Consider the following 21,725-nt stretch of genomic DNA (forward strand, 5'->3'; position numbering starts at 1 on the left):
TGATGTGGTCTACATAGATTTTATCAAGGCTTTTGATAAGGTCCCACATGGAAGACTGCTTTAAAAAAAAGCCCCCGGGATCCAGGAGGATGTAGCAAGCTGGATACAAAATTGACCCAGTGGCAGGAAACAAAAGGTAATTATTGACGTGTGTTTTTGTGACTGGAAGGCTGTTTCCAGTGGGGTTCTGCAGGGCTCAGTGCTAGATCCTTTGCTTTTTGTGGTATATATTAATGAATTGAAGGTAAATGTAGGTGGAATGATCAAGAAGCTTGCAGACAACACAAATATTGATTGCGTCATTGATAGCAAGAAGGATAGATGTAGAGTGCAAGAAGATATCGATGGACTGGTCAGCTGGGCAGGAAAATGATAAATGGAATTCATCCTAGGGAAGTGTGAGGTGATGCATTTGGGGAGGTCAAACAAGGTAAAGGGTTACACAGTAAATGGTAGGATACTGGGAGGAGTGATGGGGAAGTGAGGAACCTTGGAGTGAACATCCACAGATCCCTGAAGGTAACAGGACAGGTCGATAAGGTTAAGAAAGCATATGGAATCCTTTCATGTATTAGTTGAGGCATAGAATATCTGAGCAGGGAGGTTATTCTGGAACTAGATAAGACATTAGTTAGGCTATAACTTGAGTACAGCGTGCAGTACTGGTCACCTCATTATGGAAAAAATGTAATTGCACTAGAGGGGGTACAGTGGAGATTTATGAGGATGATGCCAGGATTGGAAAATTGTAGCTATGGGGAAAGATTGGGTAGGCTGAGATTGTTCTCCTTGGAACAGAGGAGGCTTAGGGGAGATTTGATTGAGATGTACAACATTGTGAGGGGCCTGGGTAGAGTGAGTGGGAAGGGCCTCTTTACTTTAGCAGAGAGATCAATGACTAGGGGGCATAGATTTAAAGTTATTGGTAGAAGGATTAGAGGGGAAATGAGGAAAAGGGTTTTCACCCAAAGGGTTATAGGGGTCTGGAACCCACTGTCTGAAAGGCTGATAGAGGCAGAAACGCTCAACTCATTTAAAAGGTGTCTGGAGATGCACGTGAAGTGCTGTAACCTGCAGGGCTACACGTTAAAAGCTGGAAAGCGGGATTAGGCAGAGTGGCTCATTTCTCAGTCAGCGCAGACATGATCGGCCAAGTGGCTTCTTTCTATGCCATAATCTTGCTATGATTCTCAGTTTAAATTTCCAAATTTCTTAACAGAAAATTTTGAAATTATACCCTATATACTCGAGTCCAGGTTATTGATATAAAATCCTAAATTCTAAATCCTTGATATATATCAAAAATCCTAATGATCCAGTCAATGAGCTGAGGGCACAGACTGACACATGGCAACATGATATCATTGCTATCATGGAAACTTGGCTTTAAGAGGGGCAAAAAGGGCAGCTCAGCATCCCTAGATATAAAGTTTTCAGGCAGAATAGAAAGGGGGACAAAAAAAGGTGGGGGTGTAGCATCATTGGCTAAGAAATCAATTACAGCTGTGAGGTGGGATGATATACTAAATGAGTCATCAAATGAGGCCATATGGGTTGAGCTCAGAAATAAAAAAAGGGGCAGCCACACTGCTACGGGTGTACTAGACTCCCAAATAGTGACAGGGAGATAGAAGAGCAAACACGTAGGCAAATTTCTGAGTGCAAAAACAATAGGGCAGTAATTGGGGACTTCAACTATCCTAATACCAACTGGGATATGAACAGTGTAAATAGGCACAGAGGGCACAAATTCTTGAACTGCATTCAAGAGAACTTTTTTAGCCAGCATTTAACAATCCCAACGAAAAGGAGTGCAATTCTAGATTTAGAATTAGGAAATGAAGCAGGGCAAGTGGTTGAAGTAGCGGTGGGTGGCCATTTTGGAGATAGTGACCATAATAGAGTTAGATTTAGCATCATTATGGAAAAGGACAAAGATAGAACAGGAATAAAAGTTCTAACTTGGGGGAGGACAAATTTTACAAAGCTGAGAAGTGATTTGGCGAAAGTGAACTGGATACAGCTACTTGAAGGAAAATCAGTAACAAATCAGTGGGAGGCATTCAAAAGCAAAATTCTACAGGCACAGTGTAGACATGTCCCCACAAAGAAAAAGGGCTGTCCTGCCAAATCTAGAGCCCCTGATTACCCAGAAGCATACAGAGTAAGATATAGCAGAAAAAGGAAGCTTATGACAGTCACAAAGAACTTAATACTGTAGAAAGACTAGAGGAGTATAGGAAGTGCAGGGGTGAAGTAAAAAAGGAAATTAGGAAAGCAGAGAGGATATGTAAAGATATTGGCAGGTAAAATCAAGGAAAACCCAAAGATGTTTTATCAGTACATTAAGAGCAAGAGGAAAGGGTAGGGCCTATCAGAGATGCACATGGTAACAAGGAGAGGGCTGATGCAGACATTCTAGTTAAAAAGGAGGATTGTGAAACATTAGATACAATAATAGTGAGAGAGCAAGTACTGAGAGACTGACATCGTTGAAGGTGGATAATCACCAGGGCCAGATGGATTGTATCCCAGGTTGTTAAAGGAAGCCAGGGAGGAAATAGTAGATGCTCTAAGGATCATTTTCCAATGCTCACGAGACACAGCTAAGGTACCAGAGGATTGGAGGTCTGCGAAAGTTGTACCATTATTTAAAAAGGGTGCGACAGATAGACCAAACAATTATAGACCAGTCAGTCTGACTTCTGTGGTGGGCAAATTATTAGAATTAATTCTGAGACATAGGGTAAACTGTCACTTGGAAAGGAATAGATTGATCAGGGATAGTCAGCATGGTTTTGGTAGGGGAAGGTCATGTCTTACTAATTTAATAGAACTTTTTGAGGAAGTAACAAAGAGGATTGATGAGGGTAGTGCAATGGATGTTGTCTACTTGGATTTAATAAGGCACTTGACAAGGTCCCACATGGCAGACTGGTCAGAAAAGTAAAAGTCCATGGAATACAGGCAAGTTGGGTCCAAAATTGGCTCAAAAACAGGAAACAAAGGGTAATGGTCGATGGATGTTTTTGTGAATGGAAAGCGATTTACAGTGGTGTTCCACAGGGCTGTATTAGGTCCCTTGCTGTTTGTTGTATATATTAATGATTTGGACTTAAATGTGGGAGACATGTTTGGGGAATTTGCAAATGACACAAAAATTGGCCATGTAGCTCACAGGGAAGAGGATAGCTGTCGACTCCAGAATGAAATCAATGGTTTGACTGAGTGGGCGAAAAAGCAGCAAATGGAATTCAATCCAGAGAAGTGTGAAGTAATGCATTTGGGGAGGGCAAACAAAGCTGGGGAATACACAATAAATGGGAGTATATAGAGAGGGGTGAAGTGAGAGACCTTCGAGTGCATGTCCACAGGTCTCTGAAGGTGGTAGGACAGGTGGATAAGGAGGTAAAGAAAGCATATGGAATGCTTTCCTTTATTGGACGAGGTATAGAATACAAAAGCAGGAATGTAATGATGGAACCGTATAAAATGCTGGTTAGGCTACAGCTGGAATTTTGTGCACAGTTCTGGACACCACATTACAGGAAGTGCATAATTGCTCTGGAGAGAGTGCAGAGGAGATTTACAGGAATGTTGCCAGGGCTTGAAAACTGTAGCTATGAGGAAAGACTGGATAGGCTACGGTTGTTTTCCATGGAACAGAAGAAGCTGAATGGCAACTTAATTGAGCTGCACAAGATTATGAAGGGCCTAGATAGAGTAGACAGGGAAGACCTGTTTCCCCTAGTGGAGAGGTCAATTACTAGGGAGCATAGGTTTAAGGTGATTGGTAGAAGGATTAGAGCGGACATGAGGGAAAACTTCTTCACCAAGAAGGGGTGGGTGTTTGAAATTCACTGCCTGGTTTGGTGGTGGAGGCAGAAACCCTCAAATAATTTAAAAGATACCTAGATCTGCACCTGAAGTGCTGTAACATGGAAGGTTGCAGACCAGGGGCTGGAAGGTGGGATTAGAATGGGTGGCTAGTTTTCTTATTTTATCTTTATCGGCCAGGGCAGATACGATGGGCAGAATGACCATCTTCTGTGCCGTGACTTTTCTATGGTTCTATTTCTATGGTAATACTGACTCCTGGAGAACACCACTAAGTACTTTCCTCCAATCTGAAAACAGTCATTCACCACTTCTCTCTCTTGTTTATCCCTTAGCCATCCCACCACTGTCCTTTTCCTTTAAATCTCATGAAGTTCAACTTGTTGGCAGGTCTATGTGGCACTTTATTAAATGCCTTTTGAAATTCCATTTATACATCATCAACCGTACTACTCTCATCATTCCTTGTTGTTACTTCAAAGAACTCGATCACATTAGTCAAACATGATTTGTCTTTAACAAATCCATGCTGACTTTCAATTATTAGCCCATAATTTTCGAAATGCCAATTAACTTTGTTCTCCATTGTCGCAAAGTTCCCCAGTGATAGGTAGACTGGCCTGTAGTTGCCGGAATTGTGATATAGTTCCAAGTCATGATAGTGTATGGCTTCGAGGGGAATTTGCAGGTCGTGGTGTTCCCATCTGCTGCCCTTTTAGATGGTAGGTCTTGGGTTTGGAAGGTGATGCTCTTCCTTTGACTTGCATTTTACTATTAATGTGTTTACAAAGACTTCTGGGTTCCTGTCTATTGAATCTCTAATGATCACTTATTTCTACACTCTGTTGTGCCCCCTGTGCACTCATTTACCCCCAGTGCCATGGGGGTGGTCCACACTGCACTCCCAAGATATTGCCAGCCTCACCAATATTCAGTTCTCAAAACTGGTTTCAGACTACCACATTCTCAGAATTCCTATACTGCCTTCCTTATCTACCTTGCTGGATGGCCACCCACTTACTCTTCCCTTGAACTCTCTGTAGTTGCAGACTGACCATCTCCTGGAATGTGCGCTTCAGGAAATTCTCAGCCTCCCATATTTTTGATCTCAACAATTTCATGGGATGTGGGCATCATTGGAAAGGACAACATTTGTTGCCCATCCCTAATTGCCCTTGAATCAAGTAGCTTGCTAGGCTATTTCAGAGGTCAGTTAAGAGTCAACCACGTTGATGTCGATCTGGAGTCACATGTAGGCCAGACCAAGTACGAATGACAGATTTCCTTCCCTAAAGGGCACTGGTGAACAGGGTGGGTTTTTTTGCAGAAATCAGTGAAAGTTTCAAGGTCACCAACACTGAGACTAGCTTTCAGTTCCAGATTTTTTTTAAAAATTGAATTTAAATTGCTACGGTGGGATTTGAACACCTGTCCCTCGAGTATTAGCCTGGGACTCTGAATTACCAGTCCAGTGACATTCCCATTACACCATCACCTCCTCCTGAATTACCTGCAGTGACTCTAGCTGCTCATTCAGCACAAAAACCCTGAACTGGAGTTCAAGCAACAAGAAGCACTTCCTACACACATGGTCATCCAGGACATATGAAGATTTGTGAATATGCACCTCTGTCAAAATAGGACCATTTAGATTCTACTATCTCTCTATCTCTTAACAGATTAAGAATAGGTACTAAAATGGCTCGTATTACTTAAAATGGATAAGTGCCCGGTCTGGATGGGAATGCATCCTAGGTTGCTGAGGGAAGTAAGCGGAGGTGCTACCCATAATCTTCCAAACCTCCTCAGATGTAGGGCTGGTGCAAAAAGATTGGAGGATTGTAAATGTTACACTCCTATTTCAAAAGGGGGAGAAGGCAATTATAGGTAAGGCCCGTGTAAAATCAGTGGTAAGGAAACTTTTAGCAACAATGCACAAAATTTTTACCTCGGGCGCGTGCCTGACCTGCTCAAGCATAAAATGATGTGCGTTGACGTCGGGCGAGCATCCCGACATCAATGTGCAGTCGCGCGATATTTTGGTCGGCTGGCGTGCGCAGGAATCAGCAGCGCACCTGCCAACATTTAAAAGGCATGTTAAGGCCATTGAAGTCTTAATTAACTTACATTTTTTGCTGCCCACCGAACCTTATGGTTGGCGGGTTGGCGATAAGGCCAAGCAGCCTTTGCACGTTTTAGGAAATTTCATCCACAGGCGGGATGAGGTTTCCAAAAGCAAATAAAAATTTTTAAATTTGATTAATAACATGTCCCTGCTCATGTGACAGTCACATGAGGGGACATGTCTAATAACATTTTATGAGCCTTTATTTCTTTTTCTGAAAACTCTTCATCTCCCTGAGACTGGAGGGAGGTACAGAGTGGTGCTCAGGAGGTGGTGAATCTTTGGAACTCTCTGCCCCAGAGGGCTGTGGAGGCTCAGACATTGAGTATGTTCAAAACTGAGATTGATAGATATCTGAATGTTAAAGGCATCAAGGGTTATAGGGATATTGCAGGAAAACGGTTTTGGAGTAGAATATCAGCCATGATTTCACTGAATGGCAGAACGGGCTTGAAGGTCTGAATAGCCTACTCCTGCTCCTATTTCTTACGTTCTGATGTTCTCCCTGCTTTTATATTCTATGCCTCAGCTAATAAATTAAAAGATTCCATATACCTTCTTAACCACCTTATCGACCTGACCTGCTACCTTCAGAGATCTGTGGATATTCACTCCAAGATCCCTCACTTCCTCTACACTTCTCAGTATCCTCCCATATATTGCGGAATCCTTTGCCATGTTTGATCTCCCCAAATACATTTCTCTGGGTTGAATTCCACTTGCCATTTTCCTGCCCACCTGACCAGTCCATTCACTTGCCTGGATGAGTGCAGCTCCAACAACACAAGAAACTTGACACCATCCAGGACAAAGCAACCCGCTTGATTGCCACCCCTTCCACAAATATTCACTCCCTCCACCACTGATGCACAGTGGCAGCAGTGTGTACTATCTACAAGATGCACTGCAGGTGTTCACCAAGCCTCCTTAGGCAGCATCTTCCAAACCCACAAACACTACCATCTAGAAGGGCAAGGGCAGCAGACACATGGGAACACTACCACCTAAGTTCCCCTCCAAGCCACTCACCATCCTAACTTGGAAATATATCCCTGTTCCTTCACTGTCGCTGGGTCAAAATCCTGGAACTCCCTCCCTAACAGCACTGTGGGTGTACCTACACCACATGGACTGCAGCGGCTCAAGAAGGCAGCTCACCACCACCTTCACAAGGGCAATTAGGGATAGGCAATAAATGCTGGCCTAGCCAGCGACACCCACATCCCATGAGTGAATTAAAAAAAAGATATCTTCCTGCAGTCTGCAGCAATCCTTCTCGCTATCAACTGCGTGGCCAATTTTTGTGTCATCTGCAAACTGCTTGATTATTCCCCCTACATTTTTGCCTGAAATCTTCTTCTCAAGAAGTAGGACTATGAGGCAGGTTGTAAATTCACCCCAGCCAGAACGGGGATCAAACCCCCTGCTGTTAGTACCAATCTGATACACACCGGCCATCCAATTGAGCCAACTACCCCCCTTAAGACTTAAGGTGACTAACAAATGAACCAGAGATGACAGACAGAAAAACTTTTTTTTTAATGGAAGAGTGGTTAGGATTTTAAATGTGCTGTCTGATAAGCTGGTGAAAACAGATTCAGTACAAGTATTTAAAAATAAACTGGATAAATACCGCAAGAAGAGAAAATTCCAGGTACATGGGAGAGTGGGACTAACTGGATTGCTCTTGGAAAGAGTCTGCACAGACTCGATGGGCTGAATGGCCTACTTCAGTGCTGGCATGTTCTATGATTCTATGTTGTTTCTCCCAAAATACATCACTTCACATTTAGACTGGTGAAATGTGTAGACACATTGCAGATGCAGCTTAATGTGACCTAATGTTTGTTACTATTCTGTTCATTATTTTTTAAAAATTCATTCACGGGATGTGGGCTTCGCTGGCTGGGCCAGCATTTATTGCCCGTCCCTAGCTGCCCTTGAGAAGGTGGTGGTGAGCTGCCTTCTTGAACCGCTGCAGTCCATGTGGTGTAGATTCACCCACAGTGCTGTTAGGGAGGGAGTTCCAGGATTTTGACCCAGTGACAGTGAAGGAACGCACCAAGTCAGGATGGTGAGTGACTTGGAGGGGAGCTTTCAGGCAGTGGTATGTCTGCTGCCTTTGTCCTTCTAGGTGGTAGTGGTCGTGGGTTTGGAAGGTGCTGTCTAAGGAGCCTTGGTGAATTCCTGCAGTGCATCAAGGCTCTTATGCTGTCAAATTTTGTAATATCTGCAAACTTCAAAATTGTATTCCCTGTACTCAAGTCCAGGTCATTTATACGTAATAACAAAAGCAATGGTCCTAAGACCAACCCCGAGAACCCTACTGCACACTTCCCTTCAGTCAATAAATATCCGTTTACCACGACTCTCTTTTCATACCCAAATAACCACTGTCCCTTTAATACCATGTGACCATATGTTTTTATTTTCTGAATAAATCTATTTTATCAAATGCCTTCTTGAAGTCCATATATACATCTACTGCACTTACATCATTAACCCTTTCTATTACTTAAAAAACTCAATCTGGTTAGTCAGACACAATTTGCCTTAATAATATCTCTCCTGGCTGTCCCTTATTAACCTATGCTTCTCTAAGTGAGAATTAATTTTGTCCATGACAATGGTTTCTGGTAGTTTTCCCACTGACCTTAGGTTGACTGACCTGTGGTTACCAGATTTATTTCACTTCTTTTTTTGAACAGGTATGTAACATTTACAATCCTCCAGAATCGCTCCTATATCAAAGGAGGATCGAAAGATTGAAGGAAGAGTTTCTGCAATCTCCACCCTAGCCTCCATCAGCAACGCAGAATGCATCCCATCTGGATTGGGTGACTTGTTAACTTTGAGTGATGCCAATCTATTTGGTACATTCTATTTTTATCCTATCCAATATCTCTATTGCCCCTGGTGATGGGATTATGTTATCGTCAATACTCACCCAGATGCTGCTCAATAATCATGTTGTCAGTTAGAGCTATGCGCTTCTTGTTGACTTTTGCTTGGCCCCGTTTCAGTATCAGTTCACGGGTGGATTTCAAATTGGGAAACCTATGGGTAGGAGAAAACAAGAGTTATAAAATGACTTGCATAATGCAGTGGGCACAGCATGCACAAATCAATATTATTATTACTGTACTGTAATGAAGTACAGGCAGTTTCCACTCCATACCACACTTTCCAATGTGGCACAAAGTCCATGCCTTTCTCCACAATCAACATGTCCATCGTCCAGATATCATTCCCAAGTTCCCCTCCTGTGGTTTCGGTTCAATGTCTGTACATTGTCATGGTGTCCTGGACTGCCCATCTCTACACAGTCATCTATGGTTCAGTCAGCAGCACACGTGCCCGAATCAGGTCATAGGTTCAAGCTCTACTCCACAGACTTGAGCCATGTATCAACAGCTTAATTTATATAGCAGCTTTAATGTAGTAAACATCACAAAGTGCCTCACAGGGGCACTACCAAACAGAATGTGACACCAAACCACATAAGGAGATAATAAGATAGTAACTAAAAGCTCGAGCCAAGATTTAAGGAGGGTCATAAAGCAGAAAAGAGGTAAAGAACTGCAGTTTAGGGTGGGATTTTCAGAGTTTGGGCCCAGGCAGCTGAAGATATGGTTGCCAGTTATGGAGCAATCAAAATTGGGGATGCACGAGAGGCCAGAATTGGAGGAGCACAGGAGCCAGAGAAAGGGTGGAGCAAGGCCACCGGGGGATTTGAACACCAGGACGAGGATTTTAAGATTGAGGCTTTGCCAGGCCAGGAGCCAATACAGGCCAGCAATCAGTGGTGATAGGTGAACTGGACTTGGTACCAATTAGGATACAGGCAGCAGAGTTTTAGGTGAGCTGAAGTTTATTGAAGGTGGAAGATCGGCTAGGAGACCCTTGGAATAATTGAGTCTAGAAGTAACAAAGGTGTGGCTATGGTTCCAATACAAACATACATAATAAATAGGAGCAGAAGTAGGCCATTCAGCCCCTTGAGCCTGCTCTGTCATTGAACAAGATCATGGCTGTTCTGTTTGTGTTTCGAATTCCACATTGCTATCTACCCCGATAACCTCTGATCCCCTTGTCTAACAAGAATCTATCTACCTCTGCCCTAAATATATTCAATGGCCCTGCCTCCACCATCTTTGGAGGCAGAGAGTTCCAAAAGTCTCTCAGCCCTCAGAAAAAATTTCTCATCTCTGTTCCTTCACTGTCACTTGGAACTCCCACCCTAACAGCACTGTGGGTGTACCTGCATCACCTGGACTGCAGCGGTTCAAGAAGGCAGCTCACCACCACCTTCTCAAGGGCAATTAGGGATGGACAATAAATGCTGGTCTAGCCAGCGACACCCACATCCAGTTAATGAATAAAACAAAAAGGGCAACCCCTAATTTTAGAACAGTTCCCCCTAGTTCTGGACTCACCCACAAGAGGAAACATCTTTCCCACATCCACCTTGTCAGCATGAACTGAGGCAGGCGAGGAGCCAGGCAACACAGTGCAGTACTGAGGGAAAGCTACATTGTCATTGGAGAACGTCACCAATTTACCAATTGCGTTAAAATGAAACACACAATTAGAATATGCTTTAAATGGGCGACACCAGTACAGTTGGAAGAAAGTGGTTCTGGGATTCCTCAATATCGAGTCTGGACTCCTTGAAGCCTCATAGGATCAGGTCAAACACAGACATGGAAACTTCCTGTTGATTACCTCCTACTGCCCTCCCTCAATCAGTATCCCTCCATGTTGAGAACCACTTGGAAAAGTTACTGAGGCTAGCAAGGGCACAAAATGTAGTCCGGGTGTGGAACTTCAATGTCCATCTGTAGTACTGATCGAGCTGGTTAAGTCTTAAAGACATATCTGCCAGACTGGGCCTGTGCCAGTTGGAGAGAGAACCAACAAGAGGGAAAAACCTACCTGACCTTGTGCTCACTAGCTTACCTGTTAGTGACGCATTCATCCATGGCAGAATTAGTAGGTGTGGCCAACACAGAGCCCTTGTGGAGACAAAGTCCTGTCTTCATACTAAGGGGGCCCTCCAATATGTTGTGTGGCACTACTACTCTGCTGAATGGAACAGGTTCAGAACATATCAAGCAGCTCAAAACTGGGCATCCATGAATTGAAGTAGCACCAGAATTGAATTCTACCACAATCTGTAACCTCATGGCCCAGCATATCCCTCACTCCAACATTACCATCAAGTCAGGGGACCAACTTTGGTTCAAAGAGGAGAGCCAAAGAGCACGCCAGGAATAGCAGCATACCTTAAAATAAGATGCCAACCAAATGAAATTACAACACAGGACCACAAACACAGTACCAGCTGAAGCAGCATGCTATAGGTAGAGCTAAGTAATCCCATAATCAATGGATCAGTTCAAAGCTCTGAGGTCACGAATGGTGGTGGACAATTAAACATCTAACAGGAGTCGTCTCCATGACCACCCCCATTTCAATGAAGCATCTGCAGCCGCCTTCTGGCAGAAATGCAGAGCGGATGATTCATCTTGCCTTCCTCATGAGGTCCTGATCATCACAGATGTCACAGAATCATAACTGTACAGGAAGCCATTTGGCCCAATGTCTCTGCACCGGCTCTCCAAATGAGCATTATGACCTAGTGCCATTGCCCTGCCTTTTCCCTGTACCCCTGCACATTATTTGAACAGAAACAATCATCTAATGCCCTCTTGAATGCTTCAAGTGAACCTGCCTCCACCACACTTCCAGGCCATGCATTCCAGACCTGAACCACTCGTGTGAAAAAGTTTTTTCTCACATCACATTTGCTTCTTTTGCAAATCACTTTAAATCTGTGCCCTCTCGTTCTTAATCCTTTTACGAGAGGGAAAAGCTTCTCTCTATCTACTCTGTCCAGCCTCCTCATGATTTTGAAAACTTATCAAATCTCCTCTCAGCCTTCTCCTCTCTAAGGAAAACAGTCCCAACTTCTCCAATCTATCCTCATAGCTTAAGTTTCTCATCTCTGGAACCATTCTCGTAAACCACTTCTGCACTCTCTCCAATGTATTCACATCCTTCCTATAATATGGTGCCTAGAACTGTGCACAATATTCCAGCTGAAGTCTAACGAGGGTCTTATATAAATTCAGCATAACCTCGCTGCTCTTGTACTCTATGCCCCTATTAATAAAGCCCAGGATACTATATGCTTTATTAACTGTCAATCTTTAGCCAGTTCGATGCATTACACAAGTATCCAACAGATGATTGAGTACACTGGATACACAAAAGACCATGCACTCTAACAACATCACAGCTGTAGTTCTCAAGGCTTGTGCTTCAGTGCGAGGACGACGACCCTGGGACAGGCAGTTAGCAGCATGTGAAGGAGAGTGCGAGAGGACGACCCTGGGACAGGCAGTTAGCAGCATGTGGAGGAGAATGCGAGAGGAGGACCCCGAGCTAGGGGGTCAGCGGCACCTGGCAGCTAACATCACAGGAGAAACCTAAGTTTATTGATTGCTGAGAAACTGCTGTTAGGGAGTGTCATCAAGTAGCTGAGAATTAGAAAAACACATTCTTTTTAAAAGGGGCTACTTACATTTAAGTAAGAAACACATACATAGGATATGAATCTGCCTTTGTCACTGAGTTTACTTTTTCAATAATCCACACACAGTCTGTGTTCTCCATCTAGTTTTGGCACCATCACAATAGGTGAACTCCAGTTACTGCAACTAGACTCTATAATGTCTTTCTGAAGCAGGAATTCGATTTCTTTTTGTACGTGAGCTAATTTTACTGGATTTAATCTATAAAGATGTTGCCTTATTGATACGGAATCTCCCACATCTACATCATGCGTCGCTAAATTTGTTTTCCCCAGCTTATTCCCATAAATAGCTTCATGTGACTGAAACAGCTTTTCCAAATCATTTTGACACTTGTCTGGAAGGTAACTCAATTATATTTTAATTTTTCAGTACTCCCTCATTATCCAATTTTATTAGAGGAAAGTCAATTTCAGAATCCTTCATTTCTACCTCTTTCCCTTTATCTACCACTACTAATTCCTCCTTTTGGTTATCTTCCCTGTCAATTAAGCAAATTTACAGGACATTTCTTTCTTCTGTCTGGGGTATTTATTAAATAATTTACTTCATTCAGTCTCTTTTCAATCCTGTAAAGCCCACTAAGCCTTGCCACCTTTAATGGTTCACCTGGTAACAAAACTAACACCTTTTCCTCAGCAACGAAACTACAAGCTTCGAGCCGCTTATCTGCATTTGTCTCCATCACCTGCTGCAATATCTTTAACTGTTCCTTAGCTAACTCACACGCTCTTTTCAATCTTTCTCTGAATTTTGTCACAAAATCCAGGAGAGTAGTTTCTGAAATCTGACCTACTAGTTTCTCCTGAATCAACTTAAATGGTTCCCTTACTTCATGATCATAGACGAATTCAAAAGGACTAAACCCTGTTGATTCATTAGGGACATCCCTAATAGCAAATAACAAGAATGGAATCCCTCGATCCCAATCCTGTGGGTAGTCTTGACTATAAGCCCTCATAGTTTTTAAAGTTTGATGCCATCTCTCTAACGCACTTTGTGATTCAGGGTGATAAGCTGATGACTTAAACTGTTTTATCCTCAGGCTGTTCATTACTTCCTTAAACAGCAGCGACATGAAATTCGAACCCTGATCTGACTATATTTCTTTTGGCAACCCATATCTTGTAAAAAAATTTGGTCAATTTCTCTACAATTCTCTTTGCTGTAATACTTTGTAAAGGTATTGCTTCTGGAAACCCAGTAGACACATCCATGATTGCCAACAAATACTGATTTCCACTTTTGGTCTTAGGGAGGGGCCCTACACAATCAGTCATGACCCTGGTAAAAGGTTCCTCAAATGCTTGAATCGGAATTAAAGGTGCAGGTGCACTACTTGAGGTTTTCCTGTCACCTAACAGATGTGACATGATCTACAGAGTTTGACTACATCTTTATGCAGTCCAGGTCAATAAAAATGTTTTTGTACTTTTGCCTGAGTTTTCCAAATTCCTAAATGTCCAGCTATTGGGATTTCATGAGTTTTCATTTCTGTATCCCGATGCTATGATTATTTGATGTGCTATTGCCCACTTCTCATTTGCTGGAATATGAAACGGTCTCCATTTCCTCATTAACACTTTACCTTTAAGGTAATAACATTCTGGAATACATTCTGCCTCTGTTTCCGAATAAACTGTCTGATATAACTTCTTTATTCGTGAATCCTTCTGCTGTAACTCACTGAACTAAACGCTTTCGCCTCATTCTCTTCCACCTTCTCTTCTTGCACAATCTTTTCAAAGACAGATCCAGCTAATTGGATGTCAGCATCCATCCCATGCCTTTTAAATTCCTTCTCTCCCTGTTTCAACCTGAGAGTTTGTAATTTCATTACTACACAATCTGGAAACATTCCAGGATGTTCCTTCTGCAACATCTCTGTTGAATGCATCTCCACAGGCTGCTCGACTACAGTAAGCATCACAAACATTTGTGACCCAGCTATATAATTACCTAAGATAAATTGAACTTCTGCAATGGGCAATTTTTTGACTACTCCAACAATCAAGTCACCTTTTTACTTACTTTTTAAATTTACCTTCCACAATGAATAGGTTTAGCATCGCCACGAATTCCACTTATCACCACTCTTTCCTGCAATACTCCCTCTGGATAACAAATAGCACTATCCCATAACATTAAGGGCTGACTAGCCCCTTTGTCCCTTAAAATTTTAACATCTTTGCCTGCTCCACCCTGTACACATGGAAAGACTTTCCCTTCACACACAAAATCTTTAAACATTGCTGTAACCTGCCCTTCTAAACTCCCTTAGGTAAATTGTGAATACATTCCCACTTCTTTACCTACCACTGATTCTTCCTGCTCCACCTGTGCACAAACCACTGTTTTTTCTTGCCCCTGGATCTCAGGACCCACAGTACTTATTTCCAGCACTATTCTGCATTCCAAGTACTGCATTAGGTTTTCCCTGTAACTTCCAACACATTAACTGTGTGTGCCCCATCTTATTACAGTGAAAACATTTAAGTGTCACTTCCACCCTCAGTACCTTCCTTTCCAGTATGAGGAGAAACTTCATGAAAATGTCTAGCTGCTCCTTCTCTTCCCTGGCTACCTGCCTTCCTTTCACCTTCCCACTTTCCATCCTTCTTGGGTTTAAAAGGGTAGCGGAAAAAATTTATATCGATGGACTAACTCAATCATCAGCTATCTCTGCTGCTTGCCTTGCAATTTTAACCCTTTGTTCCTCCACATGAGCTCCAACTACCAAAGGAATTGTATCTTTAAATTCTTCCAAAAGAATTACTTCTCTAAGTGCTGCACATGTTGTCCCTACCTTTAATGCCCATATTCACCAGTCAAATTTACTTTGTATTACTCTCTCAAACTCAATATCAGACCAGGCTGTTTCCTTACATTCCAAAATTTCTGCCTGTATGCACCAAGAACCAACTCATATGCACTCAAAGTAGCCATTTTTACTGCATCACAATGCCCCATACCTCTTCTGACAGCGATGCACATACTTCATGGGCTCTACCTACCAATCTAGACTGTAAAAGCAATGTCCAGATTTCTTGTGGCCATTTAATTTGCTTAGCTATCTTCTCAAACAAAATAAAGAATGCCTCCACATCCCTTTCCTCAAACTTTGGAAGAGCCTGTACCAAATTAAACATCTCCCCACTGGGTTTTGGGTTGGAAGTGGTTGTTTACACATCAGTTCCTTCCCCAGCATCAGAAGTCACTTTTTTAACCTCCAGCCTTTTAAGCTGATATTGTCTTTTCCTTTCCTGTTCTCTTTCTTCCATTGCTAATTTCTCCAGTTCCCTTCCCTGTTTTCTTTCTCTCTCCTGCCTTTCTGCTTGCTCCCTTTTAAATACTCATACTCTTTCCTTTTCCTTTAATTCAAGTTTTTAATTTCCATTGCTTGTTCAAGTTCAAGCTTCTTCATTTGTAACTGAAGTCTCACTACCACCAGCCATGACTCACTAGTTCCAGATATCCCTTCCAATTTCAAATGCTCTTCTATTACTTCAATTATGTTCACTTTCTTTGCCCCTGCAGTCAATCCTAACTGCAACTTATCCTCCAATTCTGTTAACTGTGCCTTCATTACTTTTTGTAAACCAATCAGGGATACATCTCCTACTCCCAGAAAAGTCTTAGCAATTGTTAAAGCCATATTTGCAGTCTAACCACCTTAAAATCCGTCAACACCAACTGAGTTCGATGTACTTCTCATAGCCTTAAGATTCACCAACTCCAAACTAATCAAGAAATTTCAAAAATCCCACAAAGAGCCCCAAATTTGTTATGATATGGCAGGTGGCATTTGCAAGGCTGATCAAATCCACAAGCGAAACCTGGCCACGCTATCGCAACGATTTTGCAATTTGTATTTATTACGAGAAGGTTGGTGCACTGAAGTCAGAAGTAATGAGTCCACTACCACTTTTAGGTTTTAAAGATTAAGTTATAACATTTATTAACAAAAGAAAAAACTAACACATATACAGGATTACAGTTATAACAGTTCCCAAAATTTCTAACCAGACTTTCTTTAACCAGACTTCCAGCTACACACCCCCTTTAAGGCAACAGTCCAAGTAGATTCCAAATTTACAAAGTCATCCAGCAATATTACCAGAAGCACCCAATGGACAATGGAATTCCAAAGGCTTTTAACCTAACTCTGGTTACTGCAACAGCAAATTTCTGCAGGGCGGCAAGAGGCTTTTTCCCCCAAGTCTGTTTCACAAAGTCAGTTTTCCAGGTCTCACGGCCACACCTCGCACAGTTTTCCATCCTTCTTTAAATATATTTTATCCCTTTTGATTTGTAAACCCCATTGTTTCTACTTGTCTTTAGAAGTTATTTTTCCAAGAATATAAAAATCTTTCATGTTATCATTACGGCCAGCACTTTTGGGAAAAATCAACGTAATAACCTTGTCTTATTTATCCTGCCAGCTGCAAACATTTTCCATGTCCCTTTGAAAATCAAAAACACCTTTCCCACTTACCTAAAAATGCAAATTTCATTCACACTGTCACTGTTGAGACCCCACCCGAGTTTACTCATTTCCATTTCAAAGCCCTGTTTTACACCTCACTTCTTTGATAATTTAAACCTTGCCATCTAATCATCCCTAGTTTAATTAAATTTGCCCCACAGAACCATACACATACAAGACTGCTTTAAAGTATCCCACAATAGTATTCGGAAAAATATTAGTTCCTTGACAACAGATGAGGACCCAGAGAGTTGGAGGCCTGCGAGCGTTATGCCATTAAAAGGGTGCGAGGGACAGGCCAGAAAATTATAGGCTGGTCAGTCTGACTTCAGTGGTGGGCAAATTATTGGAAACAATTCTGAGGGACAGGATAAACTGTTACTTAGAAAGGCACAGATTGATCAGGGATAGTCAGCATGGTTTTGTTAGGGGAAGATCGTCTTACTAAATTAATTGAATTTTTTGAGGAAGTAACAAGGAGGATTGTTGAGGGTACTGTGGTGGATGTTGTCTATGTGGATTTCAGTAAGCCATCTGTCAAGGTCCCACATGGCAGACTGGTCAGAAAAGTGAAAGCCTATGGGATACAGGGGAAGGTGGCAGGTTGGATCCAAAATTGGTTCAGCGACAGGAAACCAAGGGTAATGGTCAATGGATGTTTTTGCGAATGGAAAGCGGTTTCAGATGGTGTTCCACAGGGCTCAGTGTTGGGTCCCTTTCTGTTTGTTGTATATATTAATTATTTAGACTTAAATATGGGAGACAAGATTGGGAAATTTGCAGATGACACAAAAATTGGCCATGTAGTTGATAGTGAAGAGGATAGCTGTCAATTCCAGAATTATATCAATGGTTTGGTTGAGTGGGCGGAGAAATGGCAAATGGAATTCAATCCGGAAAATTGTGAGGTAATGCATTTGGGGAAGGCAAACAAAGCAAGGGAATACTCAATAAATGGGAAGTTATTGAGGGGTTGAGGAAGAGAGAGACTTTGGAGTGCATGTCCACAGGTCCTTGAAGTTGGCAGGACAGCTGGACGAGGTGGTCAAGAAAACACGTGGCATGCTTTCCTTTATTGGGTGAGGTATTGAATACAAAAATAGGGGTGTAATGATGGAACTGTGTGAAATGCTGGTTAGGCCACAGCTGGAATTTTGTGTACAGTTCTGGTCACCAAATTACAGGAAGAACATAATTGCTCTGGAGAGAAGGCAAGTGGATCTACAAGAATGTTGCCAGGGCATGCAGTTATGCGGAGAGATAGGATAAACTGGATTAGTTTTCCTTAGAACAGAGGGAGCTAAGGGGTGACCTAATTGAGGCGTACAAAATTATGAGAGGCCTAGATAGGGTAGACAGGAAAGATGTGTTTCCCTGAGCTGAGGGGTCAATTACCAGGGGGCATAGATTTAAGGGGATTGGTAGAAGGATTAGAGGGGACATGAGGTAAAACTTTTTCAACCAGAGGATGGTGAGCATCTGGAATTTACTGCCTAAGTTGGTAGTTGAGGCTGAAATGCTCAATTCGTTTAAAAGCGACCTCCCTGTTGCTTGCCATTTCAACACCCCACCCTGCTCTCATGCCCACATGTCCGTCCTTGGCCTGCTGCAATGTTCCAGTGAAGCTCAACGCAAACTGGAGGAACAGCACCTCATCAGCACTTTAGTCTTCCGGACTTAATATTGAGTTCAACAATTTCAGATCATGAACTCTCTCCTCTATCCCCACCCCACTTTTCCAATAATTTATAATTTTTTTACAACTATATTTTTTTCTTTTCCCTCCTATTTTTAAATTTATTTTGATCTATTGTTTTATCTCCACCTTTTAGCCCATTTCGATCCCTTCCCCTCACCCTACCTGCACTAGGGCCATCTGCCACTAGCTTGCTTCCCTTAATGTCCCCATTAGCACATCCTTTAGATAATATCACCACTGTCAACACCCCTTTGTCCTTTTGTCTATGACATCTTTGGTAATCTCTTCTTGGCCTCCACCTATCACTGGCCCCCTATCGAGCTCTCCTGCCCCACCCCCTTCTACCAGCTTATATTTCATCTCATTTCTATATGTCTTAGTTCTGAAGAAGGGACATATGGACTCGAAACGTCAACCGTATCCCTCTCCGCAGATGCTGTCAGACCTGCTGAGTTTTTCCAGGTATTTTTGTTTTTGTTCTAGATTTCCAGCATCCGCAGTATTTTGCTTTCTTCATTTAAAAGGTACCTGGATCTGCATCTGAAGTGCTGTTACCTGCAAGGCTACAGATCAGGTGCTGGAAAGTGGGACTAAATGAGCAGCTAGTTTCTTTTTTCTCTTTTTGGTTGTCACAGACACGATGGGCTGAATGACCTCTTTCTGCACCGTAACTTTTCTATGGTTCTATGTTCTGTCCACAAATACAGGACAAATGCAATCCAGCCAATTACTGCCCCAGTCTACACTCAATCATCAGCAAAGTGACATTGGTATTATCAACAATGCTACAAAGCAGCACTTATCAATAACTTCACTGATGCTCAGTTTGGATTTCACCAAAGTGCTTATTATTCAAAGATATAAAGTGCTCAGGAAAAACAGGGAAGGCAAAAAAGGAGGTAGACAGGTAGTATTGATTAGGGAAGACATTGCAGAGTTGAAAAGGGAGGATGCCCTTCAGGGCAAGATGACAAAAACCAGTTGGTTAGAGTTGAAAAGCAAAATAATATGATCACACTACTGGGGGTGTTTCTATAGGTCTCCAAATTGAGAGAGAGATACAGGAGCAAATCTGCAGGGAAATCACAGAGATGCGCAAGGACTACAGAGTGACACTGGGGATTTAATTAATTGGGATGTTAGAGAAGGGGAAAGGAGGGGGAGGAATTTTTGAAGTGCGTTCAGAAGAACTTCGTTGATCAGTATGTTCTCAGTCCAACTAGGAAGGAGGCACTGCTGGATCTGGTGCTGGGAAATGAGATGGCCAAATGGACCAAATGTCTGTGAAGGAACACTTGAGTAAGAGTGATCATCATATTTTAGGGTTTAGATTAGTAATGGAGAAGAGCAAGGAAAATCTGAAGTAGAACTTCTAAATTGGAAGATGGCTAATTTCAATGGGATGAAATGGGATCTAGTCAAGGTAAAATGGAACAAACACTGACAGGAAAAACTGTAACACAACTATAGGTGATCTTTAAGGAGGAGATGTTTCAGTTTAGGCTAGGTATATTCCCACAAAAGAAAAAGTAGAGGAACCACAGCCAGAGCTCATTGTACAATGAGGGAGATAGAGAATATGCATCTCAGGTGAATTCTTCAAGTGAGCACCAGGCCAAATACATAAAGTTGAGCAGGGGAGTGAAGGGGAAAATAAGACTGGCAAAGAGAGAATATGCAAATGTAAAAGGGAAACCAAAATTCTTCTACTGCATTTAAATAGTAAGCGGGTACTAAGAAGTGGGGTGGGTCCTATTAGGGACAAAAACAGTGACATATGCTTAGAGGTGCAGAACAAAGTGAGAAAACCAAACAAATACTTTGTTTATTAAGGAAGGGGATGCTGACAAAATATCGATCGAAGTAGAGATGGTAGAGATAATAGATGGGCAGCTTGTACTGGAAAGGCTGGTTATGCTCAGAGTGGATATAGTGGCCTGGTTTGCATCCCAGGTTGCTAAAGTGGGAGTGGAGACAGTGTAAGGGTTTTCCATAATCGTCCAGTCTTCCCTAGATACGGGCAAGGCATCAGAGAATTGAAGTGTTACACATGTTAACACCCTTATTCAAGAAAGGGTGTAAGGACATACCTAGTACCTCAAGCTGTTGAGTTTGACATCAATGGTTGTTAAAGTTTAAGAAACAATAATCAGGGGGCGGGAGGAAGAAAACCAACAGGCACTTGGCGAGGTTTGAGTTATTAAGGAGAGCCAGTATGGGTTAGTAAAAGGCAGATTGTGTTTGACTAATCAAAGTAAATATTTTGATGAAGAAACAGAAAAGGTTGATGGAGTGAAAGCAAATGGATGTTTAAGAAAACGTTTTTTGACAACGTACCACATAAAATTGAAGGGATATTTGATAGAAGTGTACAAGATTTTGACAGGTTTAGAAACAGTAGACAAAGAAAAGCTGCTCTCATTAGTTGATTGTAAAAGGATTAGAGTACATAGATTTAAGGTTTTGGGCAACAGATGTAGGGGGATTGTGAGGAAGAACATTTTTTTATTGCAACAAGTAGCAATCACCTGGAACTTGCTGTCTAGGAGGGTATTGGAAGCAGAGACAATCAATAATTTCTAAAGGAAATTGGATGGGCGCCTGGGGGAAAATAAACTTGCCGGGTTACAGGGATAGGGTGGGGACTGATTGGACTGTTGAATAAGGAGCTGGCATGGACTCAATGGGCTGAATGGACTACTTCTGTGTTGTAATGATTCTATGACCAATTGGCTCCAGACCTTGTTACAGCCTTGGTTTAAATATGGGCAAAAGAGCTGAATTCCAGAGGTGAGGTAAGAATGAGTGTCCTTGGCATCAAGCTGGACATGACCAAGTGTGGGAACAAGGAGTCCTGTAAAACTAAAGTCAATGATTATCAGAGGAAAGATTTCTTCACTGGCTGGAGTATTACCAAGCACAAAGGAAGATGGTGGTGGTTGTTGTAGGCCAATCTTATCAGCCCCAAGGCATCACTACCAG

At 42.2% G+C, this 21,725-nt stretch overlaps 1 protein-coding gene across 1 annotated transcript in view; it reads right to left on the reverse strand.

Moving 5' to 3' along the window:
• LOC144673038 (large ribosomal subunit protein uL30-like 1) overlaps positions 1-21,725 on the reverse strand; it is a 53,830-nt gene that overhangs the window by 21,649 nt on the left and 10,456 nt on the right. Inside the window, exon 3 of the mRNA XM_078535033.1 lies at positions 8,910-9,019. Coding sequence (XP_078391159.1) covers positions 8,910-9,019 — 110 coding nt within the window. The remainder of the gene's footprint in view (positions 1-8,909; positions 9,020-21,725) is intronic.

This window comes from Cetorhinus maximus, unplaced genomic scaffold (assembly GCF_964194155.1).
Source record: "Cetorhinus maximus unplaced genomic scaffold, sCetMax3.hap1.1 HAP1_SCAFFOLD_214, whole genome shotgun sequence".
Taxonomy (NCBI): domain Eukaryota; kingdom Metazoa; phylum Chordata; class Chondrichthyes; order Lamniformes; family Cetorhinidae; genus Cetorhinus; species Cetorhinus maximus.